At 42.0% G+C, this 22986-nt stretch overlaps 1 protein-coding gene across 2 annotated transcripts in view; it reads left to right on the top strand.

Annotated features, from left to right (window-relative positions):
• DOCK2 (dedicator of cytokinesis 2) overlaps positions 1–22986 on the top strand; it is a 443384-nt gene that overhangs the window by 91633 nt on the left and 328765 nt on the right. For both annotated transcript variants that reach the window (XM_032252751.1, XM_032252750.1), the window contains exon 23: positions 19627–19735. In XM_032252751.1, the coding sequence (XP_032108642.1) occupies positions 19627–19735 (109 nt within the window). The remainder of the gene's footprint in view (positions 1–19626; positions 19736–22986) is intronic.

Genomic DNA, 22986 nt, shown 5'->3' with positions numbered 1-22986 from the left:
TTTACAGATGAGGGGATGGCCAGAACTAATGGAATATAGGTGTGGAGTTCAAGGAGAGGGCCAAGCCAGATGATCTGACTCTGGACTTTCTGGCCCATTTGCCCTGGCATTGCAAACCAGCATGAGAAATACAGGGGAGTAGTGGGTTTTTATAGTGTATTGGGTTGGAGACATAAAATGTTTGAGGTGTTTATTGGCAGAGTCAGATGAAAATGTACAGCATGCAGTTAGATACAGATTTGGAGTTCGGGAGAATGGAGACACAGTTTTGGTGGAAACGGATCCAAAGAGATATTTGAAGCTATAGTACAATGTGAGTAATACTACAAAACTCAGAATGAAACCCAGGGAGTCAGGCCATTGAAGGGATGGGTGAAAAGAGGATCCCACTGAAAGCTGGATTAGGGACATTAGATAACAAGCAGAAAGGGCTGCCATTCCAGGAACCTGGAAGGAAAGTGTTTCAAGGAGGGAGTGTCGGCAGTGTCAGATGCTACAGGGAGGGAGTGTTGGCAGTGTCAGATGCTACAGGGAGGTCATGGGACTGGAAACTGATTAGTGGCATGAATATTTTGCATTAAGTTAGCCAGCCCTTTCCCAGAGCTTAGCATCTTTTCTCATATCTAATCCAGAGGCCATGAGAGCAAGCAGAGGGGTCAGGGTTTGAAGTGCATTTGACTTCCTCTTATCTATTTGTGAATTACCTACATTTGGATTGTCCTTTTCCAGGGTATAATCCTAGACTGACTTCCCCTTGTCCATTCTTCAGAATTTGAGGGAAGTTTTATACTTTGCTCACAGCAAAGCATAGGACACTGGTCTTGCCTGCTTCTACCTCCCTTTAAATGGTGCCGGACGAGGGTAATCTGTTAGACAATTAAGGCAAAAGCCATGGAGAACACAGGTATTCATTCTTTTAGGCTGAACCAGTAAACGATTTCCTCTGAGTATTAACTCCTTATTGGAAACCTGGGAGTTAGATTGCTAGTTGAAACCTTGCCTGAGAGCAAAAATGGCTGTTCCTGTCAAATGCTGAGGCTGATGATTGTTCAGAGAATGACTTGGGTGGGAGAGGAAATTTACTGAATAAATGTGTAGATTTAGAAACCGTGTTTGCAAATCCACTGTAACAAAATATGAACATCCTGGATAAGAAGGGTGTAGTTTGCCAGAGGGGTGAAATTCGCCATGCTAACACAATTGTCAGGGATGCAGAGTGCAATTGGGATGACTAGATGTACTTTGCGATCTTCGTCAAATGTACTTGAGGCAGGCATCACCCCGAAGGAGAATTTGTTTCCTTAGTAGAAAATAATATATTGCTCACTTGTTGGGGTTGCTATTTATTGTGTCTTTGGGATGGAAGGAAGATTTAAAAGGTCTTCATCATGAGGCACATATGGTCATTGTCCTTCAAGTGTCTAAGCTGGTCCCTCTACCTGCCAGATCTACTCTCCTACATATAGGAGAGACATATAGCCTGCTACAGTGACACACTGATTTCGTTCATTCATTTGTTTATTCAGTCATCACTTTTGAGTCTTACTGTTTGGCCTTGTTCTATGCTAGGAGACTACAGTGAATAAGACAGATGTAATGTCTGCTTCATGCTGCCCTTATATTATACTGGGGGAGATAGACAAACATAAAGACATGAATAAACCAAGTCTTTTCAAATGGTAATAAATGCCAGTGAAGGAATAAGCAAGTGTGTGGCTGAGACGGGGGTAGGGAAGAGGGGGCAGCAGGGTATGGAGTATAGCAGAGTGGTGACTGAGAGGGCTGTGGAGCCAGACTGCCTGGGTTTGAATCCCAGTGACTGTGACCTTGGGTAAAGTCACTTCACCTCTGGGCCTTAGTTTCTTTGTCTAAAGTGGGGATTACCTCAGAGTGTTATTGTGAGAGTTCTGAAAATGTGACATACATACATACATTCATTTATTCATGCATTTGTTCGAGGTGGAGTCTCACTTTGTTTTCCAGGCTGGAGTGCAATGGCACAATCTAGGCTTACTGCAGCCTCTGCCTCCTTGGTTCAAGTGATTCTCCTGCCTCAGCCTCCCAAGTAGCTAGGACTGTAGGTGTGCTACTACACCCAGCTAATTTTTGTATTTTTAGCAGAGATGGGGTTTTGCCATGTTGGCCGGGCTGGTCTCGAACTCCTGACCTCAGATGATCTCCTACCTCAGCCTCCCAAAGTGCTGGGATTACAGGGATGAGCCATTGCTCCCAGCCCTGAAAATGTGATATTTAAACTGAGATATGAAAGATGCAAATGAGTCAGCCATGCGAGGGCTGGATGGGAGGAGGAGGTACAGGAAAGAAAGCTATGAGCAAGCACTCTTACAGAATGAAGCTTTTCAGAAAGTTAGAGAAGACTGGTGCTGGGGGATGTATGGTGAGAATAGGGGAGAACAGGAGAAAGATGAATTTGGAGAGCGAGGCAGAGGCTACCATGCAGGGATTTTTCTCAGCGCACTGCAAAGTCCTCAGAGGGCATTTAACTAAAAATTATTGCATGTTAGGTAGCATGCTATACTACTTGGGTGACAAGAAGGGTTTGTGTCATGGACCACATGTGTGTTGTAACCTCCACAAGCCTCTTTAGTTACCTCATGAAGATAGACAGGACATAAACTGTCTATTCTTTAATCAGGCTAGATGGAGGATAGACATCCTGTGTTTCCTCAAATCAGTGAGTAATCCCTAGAGTTCTTGAAATCTCTGGACTCTGTTAAGCATTTTGTTTCTACAGTCACCACATTTACTATTTTTAAGAGCCATTTATGTTTCAGCCACCATGAATTTTTGGTTACAGTTTTGAACAATTTTTTTTTTTAATTTTAAGTATATAATTATAGCTACCTCTCTCTCTCTCTCTCTCTCCCCCCTTCCCTCCCTCTCTCCTCTCTCTCTCTCTCTCTCTCCCTCTCTCCCCCCTCACTCCCCTTCTTTTCCCTCTACCTCTCTTTAGAAACAGGGTCTTTCTCTGTTGCAGAGGCTGAAGTACAGTGGCATGATCACAGCTCACTGTAGCCTTGAACTCCTGGGCTCAAGTGATCCTCATTTCAGCCTCCCAAGTAGCTAGGACTAATGCCCAGCTAATTTTTAAAATTTTTTGTGGAGATGCAGTCTCACTATGTTGCTGAGGCTGGTCTTGAACTTTTGGCCTCAAGTGATCCTCCTTCCTTAGCCTCCCAAAGTGCTGACAGTACAGGCCTGAGACACCACACCCAGCCTTGCCATTTCTCAATGTTGTGTTAATGTATGGGTCTAAAGACCCTGATATGGTTTGGCTGTGTCCACACCCAAATCTCATCTTAAATTATAACTCCCACAACTCCCACGTGTTAAGGGAGGAGCCCGATGGCAGGTGATTGAATTATGGGGGTGGGTCTTTCTTGTACTGTTCTCATGATAGTGAATGAGTCTCATGAGATCTGATGGTTTTAAAAGCTGTAGTTTTCCTACACAAGCTCTCTCTGTGCCTGCTGCCATCCATGTAAGACATGACTTACTCCTCCTTGTCTTCCACCATGATTGTGAAGCATCCCAGCCACTTGGAACTGTAAGTCCATTAAACCTCTTTCTTTTGTAAATTGCCCAGTCTCAGATATGTCTTTATCAGCAGTGTGAAAATGGACTAATGCAAACCCTTATTCCCCAAAGTAACAGATGCTGTCAAAGCCATTTGATGTGATTGTTAGCAGTCATTTTGCCCAGGTACATTTTTGTGCATAAGTGTACTTTCCTCAGAAGAATGGTCTCCCAAAGTATGATTTGTTGGGCTAAAGGGAATTAATTATCTTTTTCCTGAGATCCTATCAGATGGACATTCTTGAAGGAAGGACAAACTTGCCTGTCTTGAGTGCCACCTGAGTGATAAAATGAAGAGCTTGGCTATAATTAAACATGTTTTGAGCCTGGTGTGGTGGCTCATGTCTGTAATCCTGGTACTTTGGGAGGCTGAGGTGGGAGGATCACCTGAGCTCCGGAGTTTGAGACTAGCCTGGGCAACATGGTGAAACCCCATCTCTACTAAAAATATAAAAATTAATCAGGCATGGTGGCATAGTCTGTAGTCCCAGCTACTCAGGAGGCTGTGGCAGGAGAATCGCTTGAACCCCGGAGGCAGAGGTTGCAGTGAGCTGAGATCACACCACTGCATTCTAGCCTGGGTGACAGATTGAGACCCCATTTCAAAACAAAACAATAACCATATTTTGTGAATGAGTCACAGGTAATAATACTCCCGTGCTAATAATTAAGAATATCCTAAATAGCATGAATCACAGCATTTTATTCTGCTAACATCTCCTTCTAGAATCACTTTCTCCCCTTGGCTCACTAATACAGAACTCTTGTTCCTCATACCATTGTTTTCTCTGTGGAGGTCCTAAATGCTCAGAAGCTGTTCTCCTTTCACTCACTTCCTACTCCGTAGCTGAATGCATCCAGGCCCATTGATTCGGTTATCACTTCTGTGCAGAACACAGAATCCAGCCTCACTGCTTCACCAAGTTCCAGATCCATATATCCAATCACTTGATATCTGCTTTTCTAGTATATCAAAGGCAACTCAAAGTTGGTACATCCAGAATCAAACTCATGATGCACTCTATCTCACTGACCCACAAACCAGCACGTAGCTTGAGGCAGAAAAGAGGGACTTGTTCTTGACACCTCATTCTGTTACTCCATATATGATCCACAGTCAAGTCTCAAACCTTTCTCCCTGAAAGGCCTCTCAATTCACCTGTATCTTTCCATCTTTACTGCTAACCTCCTACTCCATGTTCCCACTCTCTCACCTGTGGACTACTGTATTTGCTTTTTCCAGCTTGCAATTCCATTCTTGCCTTCCTTCAGTCTATCCTCTATGAAGGTTTTGGATTTCCTAAATAGTCAATTATAACATCTATAAATATAGAATGTTGTACCTTGCTTTCTAATCTTAATTCTTTTTCTGCCTATTCTACTGTACTGGCTAGGATTCTGGGTCAGTGTTGAATAGAAATGGTAATACATATCGTGCTTTGGATATTTATTGTAGATGCTTTTTATCAGTTTAAGGAAGTCAATAATTATGTCCATTATGAAGAGATAATAGGTTTAATCGTGATGACTTATGTTTTGAATTTATTTCTACCATTTTATCTGTACATCCTCCACAGCACCCTAATTTTTCTGTCCTTTTTCTCATAATTTTTTCTGTCCTAGTTCTCATAAATTCTTCTTTTGGGGATTGGTTTCAATATCCTCATTTCCTTTTTTACCCTTTACTAGTTTGAAAGTTACATTCTGTATTTAATTGTATTAGTGGCTACCTGGATATTTTTTCATACATATTTAACTTAATGAAGTCTAAAGTTACATTTTTAACATTTCCCTGAGTAATAAAATTTCAGAAGGTTCTGTCACTTCTTTCCTAAATACCATGCTAGAATTATGTAGCATTTTAGTTTTACTTTTTAAAAATAACTCCACATACTAGACATCAATATTGTTTTAAATAGTTAGTATTTATGGTTTTACCAATAAAAGTTCATCACAACTATTCTATTGTGTACTTAGAAATGATTATGATGGTAAATTTTATGTTATATGTTTTTAACCACAATAAAAAAAAGCTCATCACTCTTTCTCTTATCTTAGACCTTTCATATTTGTTTTCTTTCTTTTTGAGGTTAATCTTTTAGAATTAACTTTAGGAAATTCTGTTGGTAAAAGTCCTCAAATTCAATTATCTGATTTTATTCTGAAACAGGAAGTTTGTTTCAATATAGACTTACAGGTCATTTTTTGTTTATGTCATCTACTGTTAATGTTAACTGTTAGTCTTACTATTGTTTCTTTATAGGCATTCTGGTTTGATCTCTCTGGTGGTTTGTAAGATCATCTCTTTCTCTTTGACGTTAATTCCAATTCCAAAAAATTCTTGTTTTTGCCTTTTTAAATATTCACATTTTTCCATATATTTTATTATCTCTTTGAAATATCAATCAGTGTATGTTAGATCTCATTATATTCTGTTTTTTTTTTTTTGTCTTCTGGGTTCATTCTGGCTAATTTTCTTAAAACAGCTCACCAAGTTATCTCTTTAGCTTTGTCTAATATGCTCTTTAACTGATTGAGCTTTTTCGTTGAAATACTATATTATTTTCAAAAATATTCCATTTTGTTCTTTTTCACATATGATTTTTAAAATAATATTTTGTTTCTTGGTCTCTGTTTTGGGTGGCCCTGCCTCCTTGTGCATTTTGTTGCTTTTATTATTTTCTAAAGCTAATTGTCTTTGGAACTTCATCAGTTGGTATATATATTTCAATTAGAGTTTTTATTTTCCTCCGACGAAAATCAGTGTTTCCTTCTTTCATTTACTTGGGGCAATACCAACCAGAGACCTCATTAGTTAAAATTTCTGTTTATGGATGGAAGCAAGGAACATGAATGTGGAAAAAAACAAAAACAAAACACAGGTGACTGGAGTGGCTTGTGGTTAAGAATTCTCAATGGACATGTGTTTTTATTCTACACACAGCATCAAAGGCCAGGTGGTTCCCTTACTGTTTCCTTTTATGCAATAGGTTTCTTTATTTTCCTCCATTGTGAAGAAGGTGCAGCAAACTTGGAAACCAGCTTTATATGAGAGTGTCCAATAAGCGGGCCCTAGGATTGATCTCATTTCTTCTATTCCCCAAAGCAGCCATCAGAATAGAAGTTTAAGGACAGGAGGGCTTGCTTTTGGGGCAAAGTTGGCTGTGTTGCTCTGACTTACCCAGAGACCCGCTTTGCTTTGTGTTTGTCCTCTGTGGATTCCTTACTTTCTTGAAAGTTCAGTGACTCATAGTTAAAATCCAGCTTTGGTAGTTGTTTTCACTCACAGGTTTTCTAGGATAGTTTGTTCACCATACTATCAGAAATGGAAGTCTTTAAACTTTACCCTGCAGCCAGACTGATGTTTCCACAGTTCAGATCGGATTATGGTACTATCCTTAAAATCCTCTTACTTATTTATTTTTATTTTTATTATTATTTTTTTTGAGATGGAATCTCACTCTGTCATCTAGGCTGGAGTGCAGTGGTGTGATCTTGGCTCATTGCAACCTCCACCTCCTAGGTTCAAGCAATTCTCCTGCCTCAGCCTCCTGAGGAGCTGGGATTTCCCAGGCTTGTACCACCACGCCCAGTTAATTTTTGTATTTTTAGTAGAGATGTGATTTTACCATCTTGGACAGGCTGGTCTCGAACTCCTGACCTCGTGATCCACCTGCCTTGGCCTCCCAAAGTGCTGGGATTACAGACGTGAGCCACTGCACCTGGCCTCAAAATCCTCTTATTTCTTTTTATTCCTTTTAGGATGAAGACAAAACCTAATGTGGCCTGCAAGGGTATCCTGGTGTGGCCCTGTAGCCCCTCTGGTCACCTTTGGCCTGGCTTCCCCAGGTGAAAGGAGAAGTCTTTCTCCACTCTGGAATTGGTGGCCTTCATTTAGCTCCTCTGATTCTTTCAGCTCCCTCCTGCTGCAGGGCCTGTGCACTTGCTGTTCCTGCATCCTGGACTGCTCTTCCTCCTCCTTCTCACCTAATTTTCTCTTACTCTCTCTTTTTTTTTTTGAGATGGGGTCTCACTCTGTCACCCACGCTGGAGTGCAGTGGCACCATCTTGGCTCACGGCAACCTCCACCTCCCAGGTTCAAGTGATTTTCCTGCCTCAGCCTTTCGAGAAGCTGGGATTACAGGCACCTGCCACTATGCCCCATTAATTTTTTGCATTTTTAGTAGAGACACGGATTCACCATGTTGGCCAGGCTGGTCTCGAACTCCTGACCTCACGATTCACCCGCCTCAGCCTCCCAAAGTGCTGGGTATGTAGGCATGAGCCACCACACCCAGCCTAATTTTCTCTTATGTATCTGTCCTGTATCCTCTCAAGCATCACATTCTCAGGGAATCTATCCCTGTACTTTCTGGCTAGGTAAAGCTCCCTATTTTACCATTTCATTACCCATGTATTTTGTGTTTGAAGTATGTATCACAGTTTCTGTTTTACATGTATGAATGTCAATTTTTATTTCTGTGCATAAATCCCTTAATTGCACAGTGACTGGTGCATAGAAGGTGCTCAGCACAGTTGTTGGCACAATAACAAAAACATATTTTTGTTATTTGAATAACTTATCTTAGGCAGACCCTTAGCACACCTACTTGAGCCAAGTAAAAGCTGCCTGTATTAGTTCATTCTCACATTGCTATCAAGAACTACCTGAACCTGGGTAATTTATGAAGAAAAGAGTAAGTTTAATAGATTCACAGTTCCATGGGCTGTACAGGAAGCATGGCTGGGAGGCCTCAGGAAACTTAACAATCATGGCAGAAAGTGAAGGGGAAGCAAGCATGTCTTACTGTGGCAGAGTGGGGGGAGAGGGAGGGAGAGATGGAGAGATGGGGGGAAAGAGAGAGAGAGAGAGAGAGAGAGAGAGAACACCAAGTGGTTCTACACACTTTTAGACAACCAAATCTTGTGGGAACTAACCCTCATGACAAAAGCAAGGGGGAAATCTGCCCCCATGATCCAGTCTTCTCTCTCCAGGTCCCTCCGCCAACGTTGGAAATCACAATTTGACATGAGATTTGGGTGGGGACACGGAGCCAAACCATATCACTGCCCTTCTCCTAGAATTGAGAGTCCATAAATTTTTAATTTTTCTTTCCTTCACCCCTCATGGTTTGCTTCCTGGGGCAACGAGATGGGTTTTTTCACTGGTTTCAGGCCAAGTGTGCACAGCTGGGTCAGCAGGGTCTGGTGACTGAAATGCAGCACTGGATTTAAAAGCTCACTTGTTTGGATCAGGGGCCTTCTTATCAACTTTTCCTCCTCTGATATGTTTTAATGTAATAATCTAGCGCCTCTCCGTTGTAGTAAGTGTTAAAATGTGACCTCTTCTATATCCTAGAAGTCCACACAGGGTGTGTTAAGTCCCCTGCACTGGTTTGCACCCCAGCCTTTGTCTGTGGTGGGCATTCCAGCTTTTTTCTACCTGGGTTTTTGCCATGGTGTTCCCACTTTGAAAGGCATTTGTGGGTCTCAGAGCCTGGAATCTAAATATGGTGAACAGCTTTTCAGTATATGAGTATTTCTCAGCTTTTAACAAATTGCTGTTAAAGCCAATAGCTTTCAAAACACCTTTAACTCAGCACTTATTCATCCTGACATTCAGCAACAATGCATCACGTACCTGTTCTATGCATGCTGGGCCATAAAATTTAGTTTCTTTTTTTAAGCACATGAGTGGATAATGAAAGTTTCTATTTAAAAATTAGTTCAAATATGTGTCTAGTGGTAGAAATTTGGTTTGCATTAGTAATTGCATGTTTATCCAACACATTGAGTAGGCTACTATGCTAGGTACTAGAAATATAACATTCGACAGACTAGTGGAATTGGACAAACGTGTGGAATTTTTTAGTGTAATTGGGAAGAGAGTCATGGAGCAGGTAATAATGTGGGTGCTTGTAAAATCAAGGAATAATGTGTGTGAGCTGCCCTGAGAGCATGCTATAAAGAGATCAGCTTTCATCACTGGGTCAGGAATGCATCTCTGAGGAAGTACTATCTAAGCTGTGACCTGAATGATGAGTAGGAGTTGGCAGGTGAACAGGAAGAGGGTGTAGTAGGTGAAAATAAAGCCAGAGGTAGCTCCCTGAGACAGGAGGGAGCTCAAAGGAACTGTGGAAAGTCTAGGGTGGCTGGAATTCAATGACCAAGGAACAGAACGACTGGACATTTCCTAGAAGGGTAGGAAGGGGTAGATCTTGAAGAGCCCCGAGTGTCAGGCCGTGACCTCTAGAAATTATCTTAGGGAAATGGGGAGCTGTAATATTAGGAAATAGATACTTGGTCTTTGACCCTTTTTCCTGGCATACCACTCCTAGAATCCTTAGAATCTCCTTAAAGTGATGTCTTTTGCACGCTAATGAGTTGACTGAAGCCTGGAAGCCCTTAGGTAGTTTCAGAATGAGGGCTGGCCATCTGACAGAGCAAAGCAGGATTGGAGGGTTGGGACTTCAGCCCCACCCACAGCCTCCAGGGAGGGGGAGGGTTGACATTAACTTGATCACCAGTGGCCAATGCTTACATAATAAAACCTCTATACAATCCCAAGAGGACTGAGTTCTGAGAGATTCCAGAGAGCTGAACATGTGACGCTTCCTGGAAGGTGGCATTCCTGGACAGGGCATGGAAGCTCCGCATACCTTCCTCCCCATACCTGTAACTTTTGTAATAAATACCCTTTATAACAAACAGGTAAACAAATTCCCTGAGTTCTGTGAGCTGCTCTAGCAACTTAATCCAAGCCATGGAGGGGTTGTGGGAACTCTAACTGATAGCCAGTTGGTCAGAGGCACAGATAAAACAACCTGGGCTTACGATTGGCATTGGAAATGGGGGGCAGTCTTGGGGACTGAGCCCTCACCCTGTGGGATCTGACTCTCTCCAGGTACATAGGGTTGGGACTGGACTGAATTAGAGTACACCCAGCTGTGCCCACTGAATAATTCTTGCCTGCTCGGTGGTGCGGAGAAACTTTCGCATATTTGGTCACAGGCGTCTTCTGTGTTCATGGTTGTGGCATGGAAGCAGAGGGAAAATAGTGTGCGTTTTTTTGACTCAGGAGCGATTAAAGGATTTTCAACAGGAAAATGCGATGATCACATCTGTGCTTTTAGAAAGGTCCCTCTGACCGTTACGTAGAAACTGGATTGAAAGAGAATGAAAGAGAGGAAAGAGGCACTGGTTCAGAGATGCCCACAGGTGAGAGGAGATGGAGGCTTGGTCTTCAGTGGAGCTGATGAAGATGGAGAAGGGTAAATGGCTTTTGGGGTGGAATTAATGAGTCTTGATGACTGAATGACTTTCAAGAAATTGAAGATAGCCCCTTCTTAGCCCAGGTCTTTGACTTGGTCGCCTATGGGGCCTTTATGCTGTGCTTTGAAACTAGAGGATATTTTTTTTATTGTCCAAAAACAGGCTTGGTTTTGGACAATTCGTGTTCTGAAATAGATAGAAATATTCATTTTCAACTCAAGTGCTTAAAAAAAAGAAACTAAATCTTATGGGCCAGTATGTATGGAATATGTGCGTAACATGTTATTGCTGAATATAAGCAAGAACTCTTTTACAATAGAAGCCAGATGAGAATCCTGGAGATTTACCTCAATGGTAAATAGTTTGCCTAAAGATGAGGACACAAGGGCCTAGAGAGGTGTGATCTGAAGGTCTGAAAGTCTGTGAATGCCGGTCTGGTTTAGAATTCATTCAGTTCTGTGCTCCATAGCATTGCTCCTTCTGTTGCCCTGTCCTCTGCTGGCAGCCTGGTGGGCCCTTGGTCATCCTAATGTTCAAAGAGGTCTCCAGGAACACAAATCTCAGTGTGTTGGATCTCCACACTTCTTGGGTGTTCCCAAATTTCAAAACAAAGAATTTTACTGCACATGCATTTTTAAAGCTGGCACCATTAGTAAGGAAAATGTTAAAAAAAAAATCTACTTAACTACACACACCAAATGTCAGGGCTCTCAGCAGAAGAACAGGAAGCCTGGGGTTAATTGTCCTTTTCAGGAAGCCACAGAATTAAAGGACAAAGTTCAATGCTCTTGGCATGACCACAGTTTAGAATAATAATAACTTGCCATTTCTTGGGCCCTTGTCTCTCTAGCTGCAGTTTATTCCAGAAACTGGGTGGCAGGTGAAAAAAATCAGCATCTTGATTCTGTAACTGTAGAGGGAAAGGCCTATAGTTGTAAACGACTTTGAGTTAGATTCTCCAGTGCCAGCTTTATTCCCCCATGAGAATGAAAAAATTCAGGGAAGGCTTGGGAGAAATGGACTGTTGCAGGAAGGAGCCATAAGGCAAGAAATACTGACACCAAAGAAAGAGTAGATCTCTCTTTTTAAAATTAAACGAAAATTTCATTTCTGTTTAAAAATTAGAATATAAAATAAGTGTGTATAATGAGCCTGTTATACCTAATCTCCTTTTCCAAGAGGTAACTATATTATCAATTTAATGTACAGTTTTCCAGATTTTATTAGTTTTACATATGTGTCTGCATAATCATTTGGCAAGCCAATTTTTTCTGTTATATAGTATATTGCGGAAACCTCCTAGATTGTAGAAAAAAAAACACCGAGGGAAGAAATGGTAAGAGAAGTGGTCAAAATCCAATTTCTTCTTGGCACCAGACTTTTATACCAGCTGGGCCATAGAGAAATAGCTGAAAGGACTGTGCTGAATATTAGCTGCTTTTTCAAATGGATGATGCAATCTACATTTTTCTCTGTATGTCTTGGAAGCAGGGAAGAAAGAGAGGAAGAGAGAGAGTGTGTGCATGTGTGTGTTTCTTTCTATCCTTAGGAATATTGTTTTGGAAACATTCAATTTCTAGTTATATTGGGGGGAAAACCCTAAATACCATTTTTCATGCTAATGGAGAAATTTACTTAAGTGCAGAATTATGCAACTTAGTTTTCTTGCCAAATTACATAAAGTGTGCAGCTCCTCTGAATAGAATGAAGGATGGCACAGGCACACATACACAGCGTTCACAACTTAAAGTTCTTTTCAAGGCTTTTGCCTGCATCTTATTACCTACTTACTATTAATTTATTATACAGTTTCCATATTTTAAAAGTAAAGTGAATGTTTCAGATGGATGGTTTTTCTTTCATTTCTTCCATATTGTTAACTTCTATATTTTTATATGGGCTGTTTATACTCCCACCAGAGGCAGTTTTTCTTCAGTGATTACATTAATTTTTATGTGTTCATTCAAGACATTTTTCAAACAGAATCTCCACATGTTGAGTTTGTCTTCTTTTCTCTCATCCACAAATCATTCTTTCCTGGTGTTACTTACAGGAAGAAGATGTTAGTGAAACTCCTTTGTGATTTGCCCTGAGGAGTGATCTCACCCCAAATGTCAGGCTCTGGAAAAGTAACAGCTCAATAGAAATATTCTTGTCATTGACAAAAGTACTGGCACCAGGGGCTGATCTGCACCCAGCCTGTTGGCTGCTGGGCACAGGCACCTCTGTGGCCTCTAGGGCTGCTTGACAGTTTACACTGGGACCACTGTAGCCATCCTAACCCTTCCTTACATATCCCCTTTCCCATAAGGCTTTACTCTTTCTCTTCTGACAGAACAAATATTTCCATTTCAACTTTGTTACCCTTTAAAGGAAAATTTATCTGACCATTATGTATGTGTTTTGTTTTGGTTTGGTTTGGTTTTTGGAGACAGGGTCTCATTGTGTCACCCAGGCTGGAGTGCAGTGGCTTGCTTATGGCTCATTGCAACCTTGACTTCCTGGGCTCAGGTGATTCTCCAGCCTCAGCCTCCCAAATAGCTTGAACCACAGGCATGCACCACCATGCCCAGCTAATTTTTGTATTTTTTTGTAGAGACAAGGATCCTCCATGTTGCCCAGGCTGGTCTTGAAGTCCTGGGCTCAAGTGATCCTCCCATTTTAGCCTCTCAGAGTGCTGTGATTACAGGTCTGAGCCCCTGCACCTGCCCTTTGACCATTGCTGAGTGAGACAGCTAACTTTAAGATTCCCTGTCTTAGTCTGCAATTTCTTATTTATTTCAGGTCCATATACCTTGATGGTGGGGAAGAGGTAGGGATGGTGGCAGTGACCATACAGGGAAGAAGTGAATCAGGAAGGGAACCATCTCTTTTATGAGTGCTTTCCATGACTATTTCATTGACTTAAATGTGCCTGCCTAGTGCACTGAAAGGTCTCATTCTATGAGCAGGATTGGTAAGTGCAAGGATGATCTTCAGACAGATTCAGCCACTAGGTTAGCTAGAATTATTCTTGGTCCCAGGTTGTAGGATGGGAGGGAGGGAGGAAAGAGAGGGAGAAGGAGAGGAAGGGAGGGAGGGAGGGAGGGAGAGAGAGAGAGAGAGAGAGAGAGAAAATGAAATACACTTGACTCCTTGACTCTTGTCTAAAAGTATTGTGATTTTCCCAGAGTAATCACTCTTTTGAAACCAGGAAAGATTCAGTGGTTCTTTTTGTAATGTCACTAATTTACACTTACCTAAATAGAGCAAATTATTGGCTCAGGGGAAGGAACAGCAGCCAAGTTACCTTGTTTTAGAGCTTGAATAGAAAAAGGTTAGAGCCAGCTTTCCAGCTTGCCTCCAACCGTTCATAGCATCATCCCCTGGGCAACAGATGCCTCCCTACCCGCTTACTTGCTCGTGTTCCTGGGGTAATAAATTATTTAGCTGCCACTTACCTCCTAGGTTCTTTTACCCATTTTTATCTCCAATGTGGTGCCTGGTGCATAGTAAGTGCTCAATAAATGGTAGTTGTCTTTATGAAGATGCTGATTTCTTTCTCCTTACAGTTCAGGAAGCAAAATGGGTGCATCCAGAAGAAAAACTGGTAATAATAGCTAACATCTATTGTTGATTATGTACTAGACACTGCTAATAGCTTTACATACGTTGTTTGATTTTTGAGCAACCTTATGGGGCTAATACCATTTTACTATTGAGAAATCTGAGTCTTAGAGAGATTAGGTACCTTAGCCAAGGTCACCCAACTTGTAAATGACAGAGGAGGGTTAGGAACCCAAGCAGTGTTGCCTAAACTTTTCTATTGTCTCAAAGAGGCAGAGAAGGAATCGGAGGGATGGATGCCTATATATTTGGAAGTGACCAAGGTACAGAAAATAAAAGAGGGTCAGGGTGTTAGGAGACACTCCCTCCACCCCTGGATTGTAAAGGGAATCTTCCCACTTGCTTTCCGCAGCCTGAGGTTGCTTTGGGTAGATTCTGCTCCCGTGGGATACTAGCCTGGGTTGAGGCTTTATGTACCTGCGTGGAAGAAGTGGCGCAGAGCATTGTACACAACATATGGGGCCCCATTAGCATTTAGTGAGTGCTCAGCTGTGCACAGTGTCTCCTTAATGAATCACATGCAAGCTGAGCATCGCTATATTTATCCAAGCCCTGGGAGCAGGAGTGCTGGCTGTGGTCGGACTCGCATGCCCCAGAACAGTGCCTTGCAGGTTGTTCCAGTTTTCCTTGTGGTCAGGGCCTTAGGGCCTTTTAATAATTTGTTCCCTGGCAGAATCTGCTGGTTTCTGAAGTATCTTTCCAGGGGTTCTAGGCCAGAAGAAAATGTTTACGTCCTGAAGCTATAACAGAGCCCAAGCCCTAAAAAAGAACCTGGAAGCTACATCGGCTGTGTCCTTGACTTGAAGGCCACATTTGAAGACTTGCAGACAGATGAGGCATTTTTCTTTTCAAGCTTTTCAAGGGAGGTCCCACTATGCTTAATCACCCTGCTATCATCAGATTACATCTTCCTTATAATCTAAAACCTTTATGAAGTTTTTTCCTTAGTCACTCCTTACTTGAAATATTTTTTTATAGCTGAGCATGGTGGCATGTGCCTATAGTCCCAGCTACTCAGGAGCATGAGGCTGGTGGATCCCTTGAGTCTGGGAGTTTGAGGCCAGCCGAGGCAACCTATTGAGACCCCATATCTTACAAAATATTCCTCTTATGCTCAGATCAGAGAGCTTGTCTATACAATCACTTCTGTGCTTAGGAATCAGAAACAAGAATTTCTAATGTTTACTTAACGCTGATTAAATGCCAGCTACAATATTAAGCACTTGAATATTAAGTGCTACAATATTAAGCATTTTTCACCTCAAAATAACCATTTGAATGAGAGTTAGAACTCTATTTTATTAGGAATAAAAGTAAAATTTCAGAAAAGTAACTAACTGAGGATACACAGCAAGTATATGGAGGAGTCTGGCTTGATAGCAAAGCCCTTTATATGAAATAGATTTTTCTTTCCTTTCTTCTTCCCAGATGGAGTCATGTCCTGTGACTCTTCTTCCCATTCCCAACCATTCCTCACCTAAAAATAAATAAATATTTTAAAATATGTATATATTTTAGAGATATGTATCTTTATACTTTTAAGGTTTATATAGATAATATATAATTATATATTTATTTATATTTAAATATATAAATTTATATATAAATACATTTATATTTTAAATTTATTTATATTTAATAACTATAATAAGTTGTATTATAAATTTATATTTAAATTTGTATTTTTTATAAATTTAAATAAAATTTACCTTTAAATTATAAATTTAAGATTTATATAACATCTATATAATTTTCCCCCATTTTCCCCCTTGAATTGTTTTTTATCGTTTATAAACTTAGACAAGTGTGAGATCTATTTTTATCCCTGGACTTAAGTGGTGTCAAGGCACTTAACTTGTGAAATGAATAGCAGGGAGCAGATTGGATTCCCTCCAGGGGTGGAGTCCCGTAATGGTGGGTTCCTGAGATTTATATCATCTGCCTTCCTGTGTTAGATACTCAAAACATAGAAGAATACCTGTTTCTGGTTCAAGCTGTATCACTAGCACAGTCTGTGACCTAAAGCAGATCACTTCTCTTCTTTTGAAAATTAAATTTAGTTTCCTACAAAATTTAAAGTTGAACAGAGAGCCTTGGTTTGGTCTTACAGACTGAAAATCTCTTTTCCTTTCAGCTCAGTCACATAATATTTACAAGATGGTGAAGCCAAGTCATTTGCCCACTCTGGCTCTCAGTCTCTTCATCTGCACAATAAGAGCATGAACTAAATGCTCACTGGACATCTCAGCAGCTCTTGGTTTCAAACCCAGGGGAGTTTCAGGAAGAAGCCTGCGCTACCCTGCCAAGCTGTGACTAGTGAGGGTTTGCAATGAAACCAACTGGGGTTAGTCTAGGCAAAAAGAGAGTTTATTGTAAAGATATTTGTACAGCTCATAACATCCAAAAAACAGTTAAATAATGAGACACAGAGAGGGAGGGAACCAGGATAGCCTCAGGGATCTCTTCAGCAGGAGCTCATGACCCTTCCCCCTGGAGTGCTGCCATTTAGATGACTCCAAAAAAGCCTGTTTTTATGTTTCTTTCTTAAAAATGACAAATTCCAGAAGGAAAACTGCCAGGGGGCCATTCAGTTATGGAGGGCGGGTTGGACAGGCCAATCAACAGGAAAGTATTGCTTGAGCCCAGCCTTGTTGAAGGAGCAGGTGGTTCCCAGGAGGAGCTGGGCAGAACCCCCCACCACACACACAGGGACACCCTACAGAAAGATCCCATGTGTCTGTAAATGCTTGGGCAGCCAGGTCTGGGTGTTAAATGTGGATGGGAGACTCTAGACCGGGAGCAGCCATGGTGATGCAGTTCATTCAGTGTTTTCAGGCGGCTGTGCCTCATGGAAAGAGTAGCAGACTTCAAGGCAAAAGATGTGATGGGTGGGATTGCCGGTGGCTGTGGGCACAGAGAAAGACATCTTGCTGGGAGGCTGACCACCACCGTGCTGGATTATGATCCTCTCTTTTCAGCCAGGTCAAGCACAGGGTACTCTGGTCTCATCTTTTCCACTTTGATGGCATCTGGGCAAGTTTCAACCTCTTGAGAGTTTTTCTGTTTCCTTATCTGTGAAATGGGGATGAGAGCAATGATAATCACGCTATTCTTCCAATTGACAATAGTACGGCAGGCACTAACAACTGCTGGGGACAGGCACCGTGTTGAGCACTTCCCGTGTGGGTCGGTCCTTGCTATCCTCTGACATAGTACTATTACAATTTCTACTTTGCCCATGGGAAGGAAGGCTTGTAGAAATTAAGGGGGGCAGTAAAGTGTAGAGCAAAGCAGTGTACAAAGAGACTGAGAGACTGAACTCAGGAGCTGATGGCCATGTTTGAATTCTGGCTCTGACACTCACTGGCCTGGTATTCTCCGGCATGTGTGTAAGCTTCATTAATTTGTTAAGTGGGCATGGTGCTAGTGCCTGCCTCATGCTGAGGTTGTGAGGAGTGAGTGATTTAACACGCATCCAGGATGGTGCCTGGAGCAGAGCGATGCTCTGTAATGTTGGCTGTTGTAATAAAGTGCCCGCTGGACAGTGGGGATTTGAATCCAAAGTGGATCGACTCGAGAATACATATGCTGTGGCAGGTGTCTCTGGTGGTGGGACAAGAAGGCTCAGCAGTGAGCGGTGTAAAAGCTGGGGTGGGGGCGAATTAGCGGAAGAAGCTATGGATCTAAGGAGAGGAAGAGAATGAGGAGCCCTAGGCACGAGGCCACTTCAGGGCTCCTTGTCTCTGTGACCTTGAGCTGGACACCCAGAAGGTCAGTAGCAATTGCTGAGTCCCCATAACCGATGGGAACGTTCAGCACTGACTTCCCTTACACTTCTGACTTCAGGAGGGCTTTAGAGAGGGGGTTAGTTAGAAAAAGAAGGAAAGAAAGACAGATAGTGACTAAGACAGAAAGAGAGTGATGGAGTCAGGGAGGTAGGGGTGGTGGGGGAAGAGAACCAGATATAAAGACAGAGGCCCAAGGAGAGAAAGAGAGGGATTAACACTCAGGAAGATGAACAGAAGGGACACACACTTAGAGCCAGAGAAATGAAGCAGAAAAATAGGAAAGAAGGGTGAGGGGAAGAGTGGGGATTTTGCAGAGACGGCGCTGAGGGGGCCGTGACTGGCTGGCCTGCTCTGTGGTCGATGGGCAAACAAACCTGTTAAGTGTGTCAGTGCTTTATCTAGGAAAGCACCTTTGCCAAGGCCCGGGCGCACTGAGGAGCCTTTTGAGTGTGTAGGGCTGTGACAGGAGAGACTCTCTTTATCTGTATTGGAGACAGGAGCGCTCTTCTGTGCATTTCACAATGGATGCCACAGATTAGGCTGTGGATATTTCACGGTTGGCAGTAAATGCTTGTTTGGAGAAGCCTTGAGCTGAACAACACTCCTAATGCTGGGGGAAGGGGTTGATAAGAGTCAGGTATCTGGAGACTGGTTTTATATGAGGAGCTGGTTCTATGCAATTTTACACTTGTATATTATTATAGGCGTTGAAAGTCCCTGGAAGGATCCATGAAAATGTTGACAATAGCTAACCTCCCTGCTTGGATTAATGAGGAGTCTCGCTTTCTAAGTTATGTATTTCAATTAGGTTTACATGTTTTACAATGTAGGGCCTTTATAATCAGAGCAACAACAGCTTGAGTTAAGGTAATAAGTACACTCCTGAAATGAGGGCAGGGAAGGCAAGGACCCCTGACATAAAACGGGTTGTTGGTACTCATCTGACAAGCAGGCAATGGCTAGGTGGAAATGGCAGCACATTCAAAACTGTTTCTCCTTGATGTTTCCAAGATACTTTGAAAATCTGATGACCATGATCCTCTGATTCTTGCAGAGGGGTGAAAATTATTAATGTCCCCTCAGCTCAGACAAATTTCGTTCCTTTGCGGTTTCCTTGGGGTTTAAAAAATACAGCAGAAGGCGTATTCCCTGTTAGTTGGTGGGTTTCTATTGGGTGTGGTGGATATGGGGCTTTTCTCTTGAGAGAATGATGCACGCAGCATCTGCAGCATCCTCTCCTCCCTGAAGTTGCCATCTCCCACTCCTTTTTGTTTTAAATTTTAAATGAAGTTTATGCCTGGTACACACTTTTAAAGGTATTGTCTGTTCGCTTGAGAAATGACCCAGATGTATCTTGTTTCAGGCTTTACGAAGGCAAAGAACAGATGGAGTTTGAAGAATCCATGAGACGGCTCTTTGAGTCTATCAACAATCTGATGAAAAGTCAATACAAAACTACCATCCTTTTGCAGGTTGGTTTACACTACAATAAAATCTGTCTTTTCCTTGGTCATCCAGTAAATAGCAGCATGCTAAGATAATGTCTTCTTTTGCTGAAATATGCAAACTTGTGTCAAGTGAAGGCCTGGGCTGGCCAGTTGGTTGAAGACCAAGGGCTCCTCAGGACAAGAGAAAACAGATTTATTGTTTGCTTCCCGTGAAGGCAGCGGTGCCTTCTTTTAAAATAGCTCTGAAGCTTTTGTTGCCTGGAAGGAAATCAGTCAAACTGGATCCACTTCCGATGGAGAGAATAGTTATGGGGGCAGTCTCTCAAACCGAGGCTCCAATAGTTTATTTTTAATTCTCAACAACATAAAGTCAGGGACTCTTTTGGGATTAAAGAGAGCTCCTCAATAAACAAGAGGTACTCTGGAGAGAATGAGTCCTCTAATGTGTGGTCCATGATGCTAATCTGCAGATTCTACAAATCTTTGAGAAACTGTGAGGCCTACCCCTGTGTTTAAGAAAGAGTTGAGCAGCAGAGAGTCTGAATGAAGAGGCTGTTTCAGGGAGACTTCAGAACTTCCACAGAATGTACTTGCAAGTGCTGGGGGTGTGGGTGGGGGAAGCTGGGAGTGCTTCATTTGTTGTGAATAAAGGAAGCCCAAACACATTTATCTAAATTAATAAGTTAATGCAGATTGCTGCTGCTTTTAAAAAAATCGATGTTATTCTTTTAGTTGCTAATTCTAACCAGTGCCTGGGATGCCCAGGCACTGGTTAGAATTAACGAAGTACTAGTGTTTAGCTAGAATGAAGGGGAGGAAGCAGAGGCAGAAGTCTGCCTGGGGAATGTTTGCTTCTCACACTCTGGGTTCCAGACTCTGTATGTTACAATTGCGTGGGGATCTTTAATAAATTTTGATGCCTGGTTACAACTGTAACCAGGGGAGCATACCCAACTCCCAGTTCTGAAGAGGTTCTAGGCCCTGGAAAAGTGGAGAAAGGGGCCCCAGAGGCACGGTGAGTTTGCCGTTTGAATAAATATCATGTACCCAAAGAGTTTTGTAGAAAAGCGATTTATTAGAAAGGGTTGGGAGGAGAGAGGGCAGAGCGGGAGCAAGAGAGAGGAGAAAGCGGGGTTGAGAGAGAGCTTCCACGCTGTTGTGGGATGGGAACCCAGACTGGGAAATCCCTAGAGGTAGGAGCAGCTTAAGTTTTAACCCTTGAGTTATTCCCACCCCCCATTCATGTTCTCGTCCAATGAGAGGAGTTCTTTCAAACTTCCTCTGGAGTGATTGATCTTTGACTCTGATACTGCATTGGCTACTTGGTCAACAATCCTGAGTTACAGAGCCTGCTCCTCCCAGAGCTTTCGGAGATTTTGGGACAAAAGAGCCGCACCTGGCTTTCCCTACCTGGCCCACTGTAGGAGAAAATCAGACAAGGAATTTCACAGTTGAAGCCCCTCTGATTCCCGGATGGAGGCGTGGAGGAGGTGCTCAAAGTAAATCCATCCGTTTGAAACCACACCCCTCAGGGACCCAGGAAGAGAAGTCCCTCACAACCACCAGACTTTCTGATTTAATTGGTATGAAGTGTGACCCAGGCCAGGTGATTTTAATGTGAAGCAAAGTTTGAGAACCACTCTGCTGTTGGCTTCCTTTAATTTAACAAATAGTGGAAACTTGTGTGTTGGGGAAGACTTTGTTTTATTCATCATGTGTCTTCAACACTCAATAATCCTAATAATCCAAACATTTATTCTCCTCAGAATGTATATCTATATTTCTTGATCAAACTGAATAATTGAATGTCCTAACACTATTTGGTCTTGTGTAACAAGGTTAAGGACACAAATACCTACCTTCAGAATCCACACTAGTAAATACCCAAAAAGCTTCGGTTTTATAATGAAGTAAAGGAGGAAGAGGTATAAATGATTAAAAATGATTTAAGTTAAACTATGTAACAAACTTTACACTTCCTGCTCCACTTATATTTATTTTACCCTCTCAATAATCCCCTAAATTATACATTAGGCCTCCCATGTTATAAAATGATAAACTGAGGCTCAGAAAACTGAAATGATGTGCTTGGGGCTACATGCCCCCATCTCTCTGGTCTAAAGCCAAAGCTCCTTCTACTGCACCAAATGCCACAGACTATAGAAGACTCCTTGTGTGGGATTTGCCAACATCACACAGGCTTGACCCCTCTGCTTTCATCATTAAGTTCTCTTCAGATGGTACTGCTCTTCATATTTGAAAATAACTTTAAATTCTTCTTTGATAAGTTTTCAGCAGCCATATAAGTAGGTGGAAAGTATCATTGATTTTATGAAAATCCCTGAGGCTAAATTTGGTCCTTAGAGCAAATTGAAAAAGAGATAAAGCCCCTTTGTATGTCTCTGGCGTAGAAATCTGCAAGAAGAAACCAGCATAATCTGGCCCAAATCATAAGGAAAACAAGGCATTTCTAACACAGCTACCTGGACAAGAAGAACCTGGGTAAAAAGACTTATGCCAAAACCATAATAATCATATTAGTTCTCTAATCCTAATATTAGGATTATCCTGAGTGTTGAAAGCACAATGATTAGTGTGTCTTCAATTAATAATCATTTATTAGTTGATGCTTAATAGGTATCTGTTGCATTAATTCATAACACTAGGGATAGGTCTTAAGGTCTTTATTTTATTGATGAGGGAATTGAAGCTCAGACAGTTGAAACAGCTTCCTCCAGGCACCATTCCTGAGAAGTGGGATGGCTCAGATTCATAACTATTCCTTCCTGGCTCTGAAGACCATATTCACTGCCACAACATTAACATGTTCTTTATACTGTTTGTTTAGGCCCTACTGGGGATAGATGTCTTCCTTTGGATTAGTTGGGACTGCAGTCTTTTAGTTTTCATTTTCCCTTACTCACTGCTGGTTAAAAAACGAACCATCAAACTAAAAACATCTTCCTCATATTCCTAACACCCCCATCATTCTGTGACAAAGGGGATAACAGGAGCAGGGGACAGCATGAGAAGATGCAGCAGGAGCCCCAGCTGGCCACTGCAGCTGTATCACATTGGAAGCAACTAACTTCCAGTGAGCAGCCACACAGTGCTGGGATATCAGGAGAGAGCCAAGGTTAACTAGTTACCATGAGACAGGCTATAGGGTTGAATCAGGTGTGAAATCACTTCCAACGAAGCTGAAGGGTGAAAGAGCAGAAATGATGAGCAAATAGATAAAGCCAGTTCCTCATCCCAGAGGAGAAAGGTGCTGA

This window comes from Sapajus apella, unplaced genomic scaffold, assembly GCF_009761245.1.
Source record: "Sapajus apella isolate SASKATOON/1434 unplaced genomic scaffold, GSC_monkey_1.0 scaffold79, whole genome shotgun sequence".
NCBI classification, from domain to species: domain Eukaryota; kingdom Metazoa; phylum Chordata; class Mammalia; order Primates; family Cebidae; genus Sapajus; species Sapajus apella.
This window is presented reverse-complemented; position numbering and strand designations above follow the sequence as displayed.